Source organism: Myxine glutinosa, chromosome 9, assembly GCF_964187855.1.
Source record: "Myxine glutinosa chromosome 9, kmMyxGlut1.1, whole genome shotgun sequence".
NCBI lineage: Eukaryota > Metazoa > Chordata > Myxini > Myxiniformes > Myxinidae > Myxine > Myxine glutinosa.
In genome coordinates, this window is record NC_136269.1 from 69,986,045 (window position 1) to 70,003,093 (window position 17,049).

General features: G+C 45.3%; 1 protein-coding gene across 1 annotated transcript in view; it reads right to left on the minus strand.

The window, feature by feature from the left end:
- LOC144893622 (uncharacterized) overlaps positions 1-16,078 on the minus strand; it is a 41,278-nt gene extending 25,200 nt beyond the window's left edge. The window contains exons 1-2 of the mRNA XM_078784434.1: positions 15,435-16,078; positions 14,614-15,196 (exon numbers count right to left, since the gene is read on the minus strand). Coding sequence (XP_078640560.1) covers positions 14,614-14,695 — 82 coding nt within the window. The 5' untranslated portion in view covers positions 14,696-15,196; positions 15,435-16,078. The remainder of the gene's footprint in view (positions 1-14,613; positions 15,197-15,434) is intronic.
- Between the last annotated feature and the right edge of the window lie 971 nt (positions 16,079-17,049).

Below are 17,049 nucleotides of genomic sequence, written 5' to 3' on the forward strand. Positions count from 1 at the left end.
GCCAGCCATGCGTGGAGATTTCCATGGTTACAAAAAGAGGAGAGTTTGGTGAGCAGAGCGGGGTGCCAGACCGTATCGAAGGCACGTGATATGTCAAGGGAGACTGCTCTAATTTCCTGTTTGGCATTGAGGACCTCCATCCATTGTTGAGAAAGCAGAAGCAGCATGTTCAGAGTAGAGTGTCCAGGTCTGAAACCAAATTGATGATCAGAGATCAAGCCATTGGAGTAGAGGAAAGATTTCATATCTGAAGCAATGATGGATTCCATGACTTTGCTGATTATTGGGAGAAGGCTGATTGGTCTGTAGTTGCTGGGATCTGTTTTTGCACCCTTTTTGTGCAAAGCGGTGATGTTGGCAGATTTCCAAGCAGATGGAAGATGACTTTGAGCAAAAGAGAGGGTGAAGAGAACAGAGAGAGGGAGTGAAAGAGCGGAAGAACAGGATTTTAGGACCCGTGGGCTGATGCCGTCAGGTCCAGTTGCAGAATCCGAGTCGAGGGTTGACAGAAACTTTTCCACCTTGTCAGGAGGAAAGGACACAGAGTCCAGGAGCAGCTGGGTACGACTGGGTACGGTGGGTACAGAGAGGGATGGGTTTGGGACACAAGATTTAGAGGCAAACACAGAGTTGAGGCATTCAGCTTTTTCTCGTGCGGAGTCAGCTGTGTGGCCATTTGAGGTGAGGGAGGGGATGGAGGGGGAACAAACACCAGAAACAGATTTGACCAGACGCCACCAGGATTTGGAAGAGGGAGACAGATAAGAGAGTTCGGTCCTGAGAACGGAGAGATATTGTTTCCTGGCTCTCCTGAGGGTGGACACACACTTGTTTCGGGCTTTGTGAAAGGAAATGAGATTTCCTTCCGTTGGATTTGCTTTCCAGGAGACGAAAGCAAGTTGTTTCTGGGCAATAGCCTCACCACAAGATTCCGTGTACCATGGACGGGAGGAAGGGTATGACAACAGAAGACGAGATGGGATAAATTTGTGCATGAGAGAGAGCAGTTTGCTTTGGAAGAATTCCCAGGAAGAATTTATGTCAGAGGTAGTAGAGATGGGAGACCAGTCCAGATGATTGATGGCTGCTTGAAGACCGTGCCAGTTGGCCTGAGTGAAATGCCAGACTCGTCGACGCTGAGGAGGCTCTCTGAGAATGGTCAGAGAGATGTCCACTTTAACAAGCACATGATCAGAAGAGCCGATTGGAGCAGAAGAAGAGCAGCAGACATTTTCAGGGAAGTTAGTCATAACCAAGTCCAGAAGAGAAGATGCTCCGTTGACTGAAATCCGGGTCGGGAAATTGACAGATTGTGTCAGTCCCAGTGAGTCACAGAAGTTCTTTGTTGAAGAGCCATGGCTGGTGAGAGAGTTACCCACACCCAGCCAACTGGCATGGTGACAGTTGAAATCACCACATATGAGGAAGAGAGAGTTGGGATGGGTAGATAGAAGTTGGTCCATATTCTCAGACAGCGAGATGTAGATGGAGTCATCACTGTTTGGTGGATGGTACAACACACATATGAACAAAAGGTGGGAGCGAAGGGGAAGCCGTAGCCAAAGGTATTCCTGGGGGTGAGGTGGAGAGATGGCAGTGCAGGGCGAGTGAGGAAGAGAGTTTTTTATAAAGATAGCAACCCCACCTCCAGGACGAGGCTCAGGTCTATCATACCAGAGGAGGGTGTAACCTGGGAGAGATACCAAGGAATCAGAGACATCATGAAGGAGGAAAGTTTCTGTTAAGCAGATCACGTCTGGTTTGTCAGAAGCAACCTGTATGGAGAGATCAGACAAGTTTGAGCGAAGGCCCTGGATGTTTGAGGTCCATACTGTTAAGGAAGAGGAAGGGGGAGCATCGGATACAGAACAGGGGGGGGGGGGGGGAGCGGTAGGGTAAGATGTGGAAGAGGAGGAAGAGGTAGGGAGAGCTGTTGAAGGTGTGTCGGAGATTACAGAATAGCTTGGAGAAAGGGAAGAATGGGGCAGACAAAAGGTTTGATGGTGATTGGGAGAGGCGCAGTGAGGTGTTATTTGACGAGGGGAAGAGCGAGGCAGAAGGGTGAGGGAGATGAAGGTGAAAGTTGGAAGGGGGAAGAAGCGGGGAGGATGCTTTGAGGAGGAGGGGTGAGAGGGGAGTCTAGGAGGGGAGGAGCGAGGGAGAGTCTCGGAGGGGAGGGGTGTGGGGGGAGATTTGAAAGGAATAGGTGATTGGGAAGATTTGGAGGGGAGGGGCAAGGGGGAAGATTTGAAAGAGATGGGTGATAGGGATGATTTGGAGGGGAGGGGCAAGGGGGTAGATTTAGAGGGGAGGGGTGATGGGAAATGGGATTTTGGGGTGATGTGATTTTGAAAAATGTACGATTAATGGGAAACGAACATTTATTGCAAAATGAGTTTCTTGAGACATTCGAGTCAAAAATACGTTTGAGGATGCTGGAGGGAGGATGGAGTGCTGGAGAGTTTAGGGAATGAATGAAAGATGCACTATTAGAGATGGAATATTTTTTGGAATGAATAGATTTGGTGAGCAAGTCGAAAGCATCCTTTTATAGAAGAAGAAGAAAAAGGTGTTATAGAATATGACAGAATACAGGTCTTCAGGGGTCAGATGAGACATTTTTTAACAAAGTGATCACGTGATCACAAACAATGTGGTCGAAGAACGAACGAACAAATAAGAACGAATAAACGAATAAGAACAGAAGGAAATATATTTATTTATTTATTTATTTTTTTGAGATTTTAAAACAAGGAAGTATGGGGTGAAAAGACCGTGAAAAACAGAGACCAGAAAGTAATTGCAGCACGATCGGAGAACGGCTGAGACAAAAACAAAGCCTCAAGCCAAGGTCGGACACGGTAGCCTAGTACTACACTTAGGCCTCAGAATACGCGATAAGAAAGACCGACGATTCTGTACACAGGTATGAAAAACCAACGCCAAGAATACTATTAAAGACACCCCAATAGGTACATACACCGAGAGAAAGATACAGTTTCGACAAAAACACAATTGTGAAAAGTTACTTAACTTCGAAAGCGAGCGCGCATGGACAGCTTTGAAGAGACGAGACCTCCAATGCGCAATTGACCTCATATTTGGTTCATATGATCTTTATAAACATAGGAACAAGGGCAACCTTGTGGAGCATGGAATTTTAATAGTATTAAATATTACATGTATCTGTGGACCACCCTAATATATATATATATATATATATATATATATATATATATATATATATATATATATATATATATATATATATATATATATATATATATATATATATAAATTCAATAATATATTTATTTAATAATTTATATATGCTTCTCTATGGGAAGAGTGACATAAAACATAATTGGTGTGTTCTAATCTATTGTGAGTGTTCTAATCTATCTCGTTCATTTAACTTTTGAAATGCTCCTTGTATGATTTAGCTCACACACAAACTCTGTGACAAATTTCAGCCTTACAAAAGTACTGAAAAATAATTTTTTGTGATGTTTCCCTATGCAGTCCAAAATTTCATCATGTATGTGCCATTGGTGAGTGCAAAAGCAATTTAGCATTTGGAGTCTGGTCTTGGCAGACAGACAAGCACACTCAGTTAACTAAAATTAGTGAACCTTTCCTGTGGATAAGTGGCACAATAATGATGATTTTTTGTTAACTGTCACTTAACATAGTGACCAAATGATTTCCAAGTGCATATCACCTGCCTTGGACGTGCGAGCACAAAATAACCACACAAATGAAACTCATCCATTATTTGCTGGGATTTATCGTAAGTAATTTAAAGTTTTACTGCAAAAACAATTGCCCAGAGTATAACAATATCCTTTGGTGGAGGGAGATGTACCTTACCCAATCCGTTGTTCGTACAGATTGATGGGCCGAATGTGGATTGCTGATCTAATCCCAAGAATACTTTCCAAAAATCCTTAACGTTGATTTAGAAGCACTGGCTTCACATTGATCTTGGTTCAACGAGTCATTGATCGTAATCGAGGCTGTAATGCTGTAGGAGTTGATGGAGATGGAAAACGTTAAACTATGTGATGGACAATAAATTTGATAGTTAATGTTCATAATCATTAACTTATTACCCTCAAATAATAGTTCCTCAGTAATTCGTCTTTACATCTGAAATTACAGCGGATACCAGCTATAAGCATAACAGTTTAAAGTCTTCTCCCTTTCCTGCAGATCAATACATGTATTTCAAATGAACAGCTGCGAGAATTAAACCTAAGAGCGTATTTGTCGATTTTGAGTTTGGTTTTTCAACAGTGAACTGTCTACTCAATGGTAAATCAGCACGTTCTTTTGCTCGAAGATCCACATCCATCTCAATAATGATAAAGAAAACCAAAGCGTAGAATATATTGTTGCGAATATGGAATTTGACCTCCATATCCGCTTGTAAATATTCCCCTATCTTCTCCGATACTCCCCAACTCTCCCCTTACCCCATTCCCTAGTCCCATTGTCTGTAAACAACACCCATTAGAGCCGATCTTCCCCTTCATTCCCCCATTAAATGTCGTGCCCAGGTCCCCCGCACCACACGTAGACAATTATAGGACATCTTGCTAGTTATTCTTAATCTATGTCAGTTAAGGACTTGTTTCCATTAATTATGACTCTTCGTTGCACCAGAATGTGATGATATGGCACCAGTAGGAGTTTAGGACCTTCCCATACCTCCCCGCATCTCTTCCCATCATCTCAAGCTCCAACAACAACCACAACAACAGCGGCTTTGCGTCCTCACTCCGGCTCGGTTGGCCGCCATTGAACATGTGCTCGACGGGGTTACCCAGAAGGGGGCTCCCTGTCGGCCCCTCGTCAAGGGCGGAGCCGGTAACCCCCGCACCCAATGAGAAGCCATGGGCCGATGCCATATGGGGCGGAGCTAACGAGCGAGGGCGTGACTCCCCGCCGGATATACGCGGCCCCGCGCCGGACGTGACGTGAGATGCGCCCCGAGCTTGGAAGGACAAGACGCCACCCTCCCGAGCGCTGAGCGACCTCCCCGCATCTGCTGGACACCAACGTACGCGATTCTGTCCCTGAGCCAGGTGCACCTGAGCCATCGACTGCCGCTTTCCTGGCCATCAAACCCCGTGTGAGTGAGCCTTGTCCCGTTTATCTGTGGTCTGTCTAGGGTTAATATAAGAGTGTGTTTAAGTGCCCACCTTCCTATGTTTCCCTCTTGTCCCTGTAATCTAACCTTTTTCCGTACGAATATACTTGAGAACTGAACCCCTGGTGTCGTATTGTGTGATTGTAATCCAGCCGGGTGTCTTCTTTTTCTTATTGAGCCAGCATAGCGCGGCTCGTCAACGTCGAGTATAGTCGGGTAATTTGTGGTAATTTGTGCGGATACGGCGGCCATCCCGCTCGGCCCACCATACCATCAAAGTCGTATCAGTAACAATTGGTGTCGAGGAGTGGAATTCGAACCCGGGACTAAATTAGTTAGGCCCAAATTTTGGGAGGGAAAATCGATTCGGAGCGCGTTTCCCGCGCGAAATTATAACGGCGAAATTTCAATTTGTTTTACGAAAATAAAAAATAAAAACCGAATTTTGAAAGTCGCGCTATGGCGGATCAAGACGGCTGGGGTCCGGTAGGGGAGAGTGAAGCAGGGTCGGTCCAGGACCAAATTGAGGGACATGAGGGACATGAGGAGAGCGAAACAGCGGGGGTAGCAGACGCGCGAAATTGCGCCTCGCACATAGCTACGGCGGCCGCACCCGCTGCACAAGTGGGAGGGATGGCCCAGATGCAGGTCCTCATGGAGCAATTTATGGCGCAAATGCAGGCGTCCCTCAAACTGCAGAGTAACCAATTGGGGAACCGGATGGATGCTCAGAGTGAGCAAATGAGGGTTGATAGTGGGCGAATGGAGGGCCAAATGGGGGTAATGAGGGACGAAGCGAGGGGTACCAGTGAGAAGTTAGACAATAATTTTGAGGAGTTAGACAAGAAAATTGCGAAGTTAGACAATAATTTTGAGGAGTTAGACAACGGGATAAAAGAAGTAAAGAATGGGTTAACGGGGGTAGAAAATAGAATGGCTGCCCAGGAGAATCAGATAGAGGGAGTGAAAAAAGGGTTAGAGGGGTTAGAAAACACCATGGAAGGCAAATTGAGGGACATGAGGGACCAAGCGGAAAGGGAAGTTAACCAAATGGGGCAGCAGATAGAGGGGGTCAGAATGGGGGTAGAAACCAAACTGGATGCTCACAGGGAGGAAATGGAGCAGATGAGGGTGGCATCTGGGCAGGAGATGCAAGTGATGGGAGAGCAGATCAGAAGAGGAGTGAGTGAGGAGGTCGGAGGAGTGCGCGAGGAGGTGAGGCACTGTAGGGAGCACATGGAGAAGGAGGTGAGAAAGGGGACTGTAAAGTTACAGGGGGGCATAGAGGTCCTGACGCAGGAGGTGGAACAGCTGACGGAGGGACAAAAAGAACTAATGGAGCAGGTTCAAAGGAACACTGCGGTATTAGGAGGGTTAAAAGTGACACAGAAAGAACTAAAAGACGACTTAATAGCGACAAAGAGGGAATGTCAGATGGTACGTGAGGGACTGACAACAAGGCTGGACGAGGTGATAGAGGTAATGGAGACGAAGGACCGACAGGTAAGGACGCACATGGAAACGGTCAAGGTAGCCTTGGAGGACGAGCTTGAGGAGACATACCAGGGAATAAAAGAAGTGAAGCACAAATTAGAAGAAGTGGAAGAAGGGATGAGCGAAATTAAGAAGCGACGGAGAGGGGATAAGAAAGAGATAAAAGAGGAGATAAAAGAATTGGTCCAAAGTCTGTGTTTGGATCGTGATGATGTGCTCATTAACCGGATGAGGGATTCGCAGGTGATGGAGGAGAAGCGAAGAGGAAGAGGACCCGGTGTAAGTGGTGACCAATATGGTCGTGCGTATGATGCGCCAGGGGATTTAAGGAGCTTGGGGGTCGAGATGGACCCGGGTGTTCGTGAGAGGCCGTTGGTGAAGTGTGCGACAGGTCTGGTGTGCGAAAAAGGAGGTGTGCGAGAAAATCCGACTCTGGGGTGTGTGAGGAAAAAGTGCGTGCCAAGGAGTGAGTGTGCTGGCGAGAGTGAGTCGGTCGTAGCGCGTGTGCGAGGGAGCACGTGGAAGCGCGGTGTGGTGAGTGTTACAGAGGGTGTAACGGGAGAGTGTGCGCGAGAAAGGTGTGTGACGGACAGGTGCATGAGGAAAGAGTGCGCTGTCAGAAGTAAGGAAGAGTGTCCACCTGTGGTGAGTGTTACAGAGGGTGTAACGGGAGAGTGTGCGCGAGAAAGGTGTGTGACGGACAGGTGCATGGGGAAAGAGTGTGCTGTCAAGAGTAAGGGTGAGTGCGCTGTCAGGAATGGAGGTGAAAGTAGTGAGAGTGACATGGAGCGTGAGTTAGTTGTGACAGGTGAGCGAGGATGTACACCTGGGATGGAAGGATGCACACCTGGAATGGTAGAGCGTGAGTGGGAATGCACGCTGGAGTTGGTGGTGAGGCACGTGGTTGGGTGTGCGAATGAGGGCACACCTGTGATTGTCACAGAGGAGGTGACAGAGGAGGGGGCGCGAAGCGGTGTGTTGGTGAGGTGTGCTACCAACGAATGTGTGCCAAAGTGTTCGGTGGTCAGGTGTGTGACCAAGGCTGTGAGTGGAATGGGTGTACCTGGGTGTGTAAGGAACGGTACAAGGAGAATGGGAACAGCTGCATGTATGAGCAAGGAACGGGCTGCGGGGTGTAAGCATGCAGGTGAAGCATCGACGTTACACGGGTTAAAGGTCAGGTCGACTTTTAGCCGAAGCGGGTCCTCGGTGCGTGCCGGGCTTCGCGTGCCGCGAGAACCAGCGGGGATCCGAGCCACGGCGGGTTCGAAAGAACCGCCGTGCGCGACCCACGCTGGGCCTCGCTTTGAACGGCCGCGTCCAGGCTCCACTAGGCGGAGCTGGCAGCCCGATAGAAAGGGTCGTCATGGCGACCACTTTTTGGTGAGACGTGCCGGCAGGTCGAGATCGGGGCATTGGATGGCTCCACGCCGAGGTGATGCGTGGGATCTCGGCCCGGGTAAGCCCCCGTCCCTGCACCGAATGCGGGACGCATCCAGCCGCTGGCACAAAACAACCAGCACCCATTGCTTGGCTTTACGAAGCCGGGCTTTGGACAGGGATTGGCGCACCGAGAGGTATTAGTGAGTCGACTGGGTGATGAGGTTAGTGTTTTGGACCCAAAATTAGAGAAAAGCAAAATTTGATGATTGGCAAGGGATTGGCAGTAGTGATTGGCAGATGATGGGCAGTGATTGGCAAATTTTTAATTTGTTGAAATTTGATGTGCAAAATTGGTAGTGAGAGACCCCCGATGTGGGGGGATGGCAAATCCACCATCCTTCCCATGGGGGGCAAATGTGCAATAGCTTATGGGGTTGATGGCAGTGAAAACTAGCCCGGGTGGGTTAGGATATATCATGTGTAGGGATCTAGCGAAGATGACATTAGGTAACGTTAAGGTTTAGTTAGTGACTGATACCTGTAGTGGGGACGCAGGTAGATTAGTGTGGATTATAATGACGAGGGAGCGCAATAGTTTAAAGGGACGACTGGGAAGCGCAAGTTTCAGAAGGGAGTAGTTAGCTGAGATGATGCCGTGTGTGTGAGGATTGAACAGGTGAGAATTGAACAGGTGTGATTGCACAGGTGTGCAACTGGACAGGTGTGTGGAGCAGTGTATGAGTAGTGAGTGTGTGGATCAGCGCGAATGCGCTTGGGGAGAGAAGGGTGCAGGTGGCACCAGGTGTGAGAGCACAGGTGTGCAGGTACAGGTGTGTGGAGAGAGTTGGAGTGGTGTGCATGGTGCGAAGGTGTGGATGGGGGAAGAGTGGACCCCTTTCACGAGTACCCGGGGCGGGTAGTGTAAGTGTTAGGTAGAGGGTGCAGGTAAATTGTGGTTGGATATTGGCATTTGTGGTGCGGTTGCAGAATGGTGTTGTGAATGGGTGCATTAGTGTTGTGGAAATGGCTGGGCGTGTAGCCTATTAGTGTGTGTAGTTGGTTGGGCACTCCACCACTGTGAGGATGTCGGCCAGGTGAGGCCGCAGGTGGGCTCTGGGAGCCGGTAGAGTTGTGGATGGGGCCCGAGGATCCGGAGGATGGACCCGGGTAGCCCAGTGCCAGAGAGGGCACCGAGTGGGGAGAGTGCCAGAGGGCCTTCCCCAGGTAGTTAGGTTAGGGCAAGGAGCAGGTAAGCTCGGAGGCAACTGCAGTGGTGGAGGTGTGCAGGTGGGTAGACCCACTGGGAGAGGTACACGCCGCAGCCCAGAAATTGTGCGAGGGCACCGGGAGATGAATCGGGGGAGTGAGACCCCAAATTGAAGAGCACCACAGTTTGGCCAATGGGAATTGGTTTTTAGAACCCATAGTGTAAGAGGGCCAATGGTTTGGCCGGAGAGAGACCCCGGGTAGTGTAAAGTTGTTAAAGTCATTTAGGAAATAGTTAGGATTGATGAACCTGTCGCACCATACGCAGCCACTTACCTGTGGTGATGATGATGACTCCACACCTGTGTTTTCTTTGTTTTGTGCAGGAAATGAGAATTGCTGTTGGATTTGTGAGACGCATCACGACGTGGATGAGACATTGGGGTGATTCCATCTCTCCCTCCCTAGGAGGGACTGATGATGAATTGGTGATGGCAAATTTTGATGTGCAGTTGGAGATGGCAAATTTTGATGAGAGTTGAAAATGGCAAATTTGATTGGTTAGGAGGGAGAGAAGACGAATTTGGTTTATGGGAGGAACGGGGAAGACAGTAGGGATGTTTGTGGATTTGTAAAGTAGATGTTTATGGGTAGTGTTGTGTTTTGTTGATACAGTAAGGGGTAAGGGAGGGGCCATGTAGGTTACCTGGTGGGGGGGGCGTACGGTAGGAACGTACCTGTCTCACCTGGTTCCCATGTGCCCCCAGTGTGCATCACCTTGCATTGCGTGCACTTTTGCGCCCTTACCACCTTGCTCACTTGTCTTGTTTTTGTCTCCCACCTCCGAGGATCTGGCTTTGGGGTGGAGAGAGAGGAGAGAGAGGTGCTGGCTACGCAGTTGTGGGCCTGCACTTTCGCTGTTGGCTGCCTGGATCGATACACCATATGGACCGCAATGTTTGTGGCCACCCACAATGGACCGCAGTTCGTTTGCGGCCAAGCACCACCCGGGGATGGACCTATGGGTCAACGTGGCACCTATGCCATACAGGTGAACCACTTATAGTTAACACCACCAAGTGCACCACAAGAAGAGCAAGAGACACCTGCAGGGTTAGGGGTTGTCGAATTTATTTTTATACCAATGAACAATGGTGACTGCACCGATTGGTGGTGGGGTGGTGCTTTTGATGCGCGGAAAGGGTGCTCTGCACGTTATTAAAGGCCGTCGGCCACAGAGCACTCGTGGGTTGGTGTATCGATGTTGGCAAGCGCGCTCTCTCTATGCATAACATCTGCATGTGTTCCTCCAAAGACAGGTCCTGGATCGTAGTGTAGATATCAGCGTAGTCTTGTAAATAATGCTCCCTACCGGCTGTATGTTTAGTTTGAGAATTCTTTCCGGATTCGGTTATCCTGTGGGTGTGTTTCTGTGAGGAGAAGGGTGCAACGTCGCAGGGGGACATATTTACTCATTTGTGAATATCTGTAAAACTGTCGCACTCAGGGTAGAGTTAATAGTAGAGGGAACTACATTGCGTGCCACACTAAAGTAGGTAAAAATTTATCGGGTCGGGACGCCCCGAGGGTAGAGAAGGGTGCAATGTTGCGAATATGGAATTTGACCTCCATATCCGCTTGTAAATATTCCCCTATCTTCTCCGATACTCCCCAACTCTCCCCTTACCCCATTCCCTAGTCCCATTGTCTGTAAACAACACCCATTAGAGCCGATCTTCCCCTTCATTCCCCCATTAAATGTCGTGCCCAGGTCCCCCGCACCACACGTAGACAATTATAGGACATCTTGCTAGTTATTCTTAATCTATGTCAGTTAAGGACTTGTTTCCATTAATTATGACTCTTCGTTGCACCAGAATGTGATGATATGGCACCAGTAGGAGTTTAGGACCTTCCCATACCTCCCCGCATCTCTTCCCATCATCTCAAGCTCCAACAACAACCACAACAACAGCGGCTTTGCGTCCTCACTCCGGCTCGGTTGGCCGCCATTGAACATGTGCTCGACGGGGTTACCCAGAAGGGGGCTCCCTGTCGGCCCCTCGTCAAGGGCGGAGCCGGTAACCCCCGCACCCAATGAGAAGCCATGGGCCGATGCCATATGGGGCGGAGCTAACGAGCGAGGGCGTGACTCCCCGCCGGATATACGCGGCCCCGCGCCGGACGTGACGTGAGATGCGCCCCGAGCTTGGAAGGACAAGACGCCACCCTCCCGAGCGCTGAGCGACCTCCCCGCATCTGCTGGACACCAACGTACGCGATTCTGTCCCTGAGCCAGGTGCACCTGAGCCATCGACTGCCGCTTTCCTGGCCATCAAACCCCGTGTGAGTGAGCCTTGTCCCGTTTATCTGTGGTCTGTCTAGGGTTAATATAAGAGTGTGTTTAAGTGCCCACCTTCCTATGTTTCCCTCTTGTCCCTGTAATCTAACCTTTTTCCGTACGAATATACTTGAGAACTGAACCCCTGGTGTCGTATTGTGTGATTGTAATCCAGCCGGGTGTCTTCTTTTTCTTATTGAGCCAGCATAGCGCGGCTCGTCAACGTCGAGTATAGTCGGGTAATTTGTGGTAATTTGTGCGGATACGGCGGCCATCCCGCTCGGCCCACCATACCATCAAAGTCGTATCTGTAACAATATACTTAAATACCACACTTCACAGACCCAGATATGTTTGCTGATCATGACTTTGCTAAATTTTAACTTAAAGTTGTTAATTGAAAAGAAAAAGCAGTGCTATATCTTTTTACTCCAATTATGACATAAACTCAAAAAAATTGTCACAGTGATGTAAAGCTTTATGGAGGAGCTTGTGTGTGTGTGTGTATGTATCTATGTATGTATATATATAAATATATAAAGCATAAAGTTCTTTCCAACCACTGATTGATATTAATATTCGGTACCTTCTGGTTGTCGTAGAAAGCTGAAATTTGGCGTGCCGATGGACATTGAAGCCGGTACACCGGGAAAAATCACGGAACCATTGTAAAGCGTCCGTAAATGAAAATTTACATTTAAAAAAACCATAAACACATATGTAAACTAGAATGGCACTCAGTAGAGAGCATACCTCCGCCAGGTGAACAGTTTACATTTTGTATCCCAGAGTAGACCAGCAAATCACAATACAGAATCACATTTAATCAAAATCATCCATCCACAACTTTTTGAGATATCCTGCTATGTATCGTTTTTAGCCCCATCTCCCAATGGTGAAGAATCACTAAAAAGATTAAATAATTCTCATATCCGAATCCATAATCAGATCTTCACCAAAATCTAATTGAATCGTCCTTGTCGGACACCCAACCTATCCACCAAATTTCGTCCAAATCCGTCCACAACTTTTTGAGATATCCTGCTATGTATCGTTTTTGGACCTATCTCCCAATGGTGAAGAATTACTTAAAATATTATACTAGCCGGATGCGACTCTGGATCTTCATCAAAATCTCATCATTTCGTCCTTGTCACATACGCTACCACTTTGCCAAATTTCGTCCGCATCCGTGCACAACTTTTTGAGATATCTTGTTAACAGACAAGCAATCAAATAGTCAGGTTCACTATGTTTTTTCGTTCAAAATCATGGTAGATTAGCAAACCTATACATTTTTGGAAACGTTATTACATGGAAAATCTGAAAATCAATGTTTACATTTGCCAATTCCGACCAATTCGATTCGACCAATCGACCAATTCCATTCGACCAATTCGACCCATTCGACCAATCGCTTCGATCGACCATTCGATCGATTCGATTCGATTCGATTCATCGAATTCGATTCGATCGACCGTTCGACCAATTCGATTTGCCAATCAATTTGACCGACCTTTGCTTGTGTGGAACGGACTGTGAAAACGATGCGGACTATATTGTCGGATACGACACACAGGACAGTGATGACGAACTCTAAATGGCATATTCTGTAATCGTGTATGTTTGATGCCATTGACTGCCTGTGTATATTTTGTCATTGGCTGCCTGTGTAGATGTGAAGTTATACTGACTGCATGTGTATATATGATTTTGCTGACTGCCTGTGTATGTTTGGTGATATTAATTATTGTGACACATTTTGATGTTATTAACTGCCTGTACAAAATGATAACATGTATTTGATTATGCAACTTATCGCGAATATAAAGACAGTATTTTGCAATTCAAAACCTTTGATTCGTGTCTTACCATTCCCCATAGCACTAATTTGATACTTTCATTGGATTCCTTGTCCCTGAAAATATAGGTTTAGTATATTTTAAAAAGGTTTTAGGGTAATTAGAGGCAGAAATAGAACAAAATATGTATTTTACAGTGGCCATTTTGAAAATCCAAAATGGCCGCCATACAGGTATCTCTCCAAATGTAAACATTGATTTTTAGTTTCCTTATGCTATAACCTTTCCAAAAATGTATAGGTTTGCTAATCTACCATGATTTTGAACGAAATATAATTTATTGACATAGTGAACCTGACTAAAACAGACATACAGACAGGGGTGAAAACATAAACTCCATCCACCTTTGGTGGCGGAGGTAAAAAAAAAAACAAAAAAAAAACCTCAATCAATATCTCGCGTTTGAAAATTGCAATTGATTTAACTGTAATATATATATACACAAAGAATTAAGTTAAGCACCCCCCCCCCCCGTTTTTTTACAACCTCGCACATTACAAGTTTGTTGTCGTCAAAACAGTGTAATATACCCATGATATTGCTATATTTTCTGGAGAAGTGATATTATGGTCACATAAAAACATAACAATCATGCCGTTTTCAATATTTTATTCTGAATAATTTAAGGTGAAATTTTTTGGGAATTTTAGGCATATTTTCACCTCAATTTAAGTATGGAGCTATAGGTCCATCACGGACAGTGTGGATGACGTTTATGTTTTCTAACGTCCAGTCATTGTTCTGAGAAGACCTCTAGCGATCTTTGCGTCAATAACGTCAATAACGTCAATAACGTCAATAACGTGTAATGTCAATAACGTGTAAGTGACGTCAATAACGTCAATAACGTCAATAACTAATGTCATACCAATCATTATTTGATCTCACATACCTTAGAATATATGCCAATGTATACATATACACAAAGAATATATATTAGGGGGTGCTTACCTTAATTCGTTGTGTAGGGGTGCTTAACTTAATTCTTTGTGTATATATATATATATGTACATCAACAAAGTATATTGGATCTGAATCTGGGAACATAAAGAGCTCTGTTAACAAATGGAAACACCAAACAGGTCAATCTACATTGGTCTTTACTGATGTTTTACCACAACATTGTTTGTGATCACTGTATATAACAACAACATGAAACCGTTGATGTAACTCACCATTGCACGAAGCAGCTATGAGCAGAAGGGTGAGGGTGACGAGGGAAGAAGTGTAACCGACTTGCATCGTGGCATATGTCATGGAGCAGAATAGTCAGACAACGGTATTGTCAAGATGAGAGATATGAATGATATGGGAGCTCTTTGCAGAATGTGAGCAAAATTCTGGATTGTCCACAGGAATGAAAACAACAAGTGATGAGGAGGCAGAGCACCAAGCCCTTCTATTTCAGCAACTTCTGCCTTTTGTGGTCTCTTGCAAGGTCGTGGTCCGGCCAGTCATTATCTAATGTTGGAGCTGAGGTTATGTCTGATAAACAGTTATTAGAAGGTCAGATATTTCTAAATGTACTGATTATGGTTTAGTGAAAGGTTGAGATCTATTGAATATGCAACAACAACTTTAGTAGAGGTAGGTGTATGGAAAAGGCCTTTCAAATATATAAACAGCGATCTCATGGAATCAATGAGGCAGTTAAAGATTGCAGTTATCGATAAAAGTCGAATTTAACGTTTATTTAAAATCCACAAAAGGAAAGGATGAGACAAGTTAAGGTTTAAAAGTGAAGATTATCTGTCTACCCTTGTGGTTGAATTCTTCTGAAAATGGAATCACTTTTTCAACATTTAAACTCAGGACAATCAGCCATTTTGGCCTCTATATTAATCAATTAATTTGGTGTTGCTCTTGCCATCCCATTTGACCCCTGACCTTCACCTGCCTCATCATATCATACATGTACTGTTCACACAGTCCATTCCTTCTTATGTCCCAGGCCCACTCTTTCTGTCCTCCTTTACGCCTTAATGTTTATTTTAACTTTTAGTTTAGTTCAGTTTAGTTAATTAATATTAATGTTTAATGTTAATGTTTTAGTTTAGTTTTTAGTTTTAGTTTTTAGTTTGTTTAGTTTAACTTAACTTTTAGTTTCATCTATGGAATTGCATTCCTGAGTTTGTCCTGCTTTCTCTTCCCTCCAATTTTTGAATACTTTAACCTACAACAATGTCATACTGTTTCCCGTACTTGGGGACAATGTCTTGTACTCCTATTTAATCTATTGACTCTGATCTTCCATTTATAAATATAGCTGCGCTTGTTTTACACTGATAGTATTATCGTCCGTTTACACCTTATCTGATTGCTCGCCTTAACTCTGCTTGTAGTTTGTCTGCCAGATGCCATTTCTTGTCAACTCCTGCACGAGTTCTTATCTCTCTTCGAGGAAAAGCAAAGCCGCAACTCAATTTAAAGTGGTCACAGTTGGTCTCCTGTTGGAGAAGATAATGTATCTCTCAAAGGTCTAATATTTGAATCCCATATATTTTGGTAATGTGACACTTTGAATTATCTTGTTTATCTTAACGTTCCAAGTTGCTTTTCTCTGATTATTTCCAAGATTTGTTACAGATGACATTGTTGTTCTGCACTGGTTTGCACCAGAGGACTATCTAAATTCGAACTAATACTAACCTCCCCTCCTCCCCATCACCATCCCCTCGCAAGTTCTGGGAGCTGACTTGTGATTTTTGCCTGTAGAGTGCAATAGTGCTGTAGGGAGGGGTTGTTGCTGGTGGAAAACATGCCAACTTTGAAAACAAATCCTCTTGCTCTCAGAGGGAGTGGGTATTGAGTAGTTTGAAAATTTCAAAGAACAAGAAATTCACAATGTAACAAAACATGCCTTTTCATTGTTCTACACATACATATAATTAGTACAGAAGAAAATAAAATAATAATAATAATAATAACATACAGACTTGGCATTTAATATGGAATTTTTTTTTTGTGGGGGTGAACTTACTTTTCAAGATGTCTTAGAACCAAAAGTTCATTGGAATTATGTTGAAATTATTCTAGATTTTGTTAATGTGACCTTTAAAAGAAACAAAAACCACATTTGACATTTCGAAACAAATAAATTGATCCTTGAAAGTGATGTAAACTGATATCGAACTCAATTCATGGACAGTACTGTGTTAAACTTCTGTACGTTTTCCAGAAGTATCTCTTTATTTTGCACATTAGCCAAAAAAAAATTGAACAAAAACAAAAGTGAAATTACGACTGGGATTACGGACAGTAAAATTACAGTTCAGTACTTCGTGTAACCCCCACGAGCATTCAGGAGAGCACGTACACGTTGAGGCATGCTGTTCACGAGATTTGCCAAGGTTTGGACAGGAATCTCTTGCCATGCAGTGACAATAGCCTGCTGCAATTCACGCACAGAGGTCGGCTGCTGGTCCAAGTGGTCGATTTGACGCGTTAATTCTGCCCACAAGTTCTCTATCGGATTCATATCCGGGGGACATGGCAGGCCACTCTATATGCTCTACACCACGGTCAGCAAGAAAGTGTTGGATCATGCGAGTACGATGAGGCCGTGCTTTGTCATCTTGGAAGACAAAGTTTCCTCGAAAGGCTGCACGAGC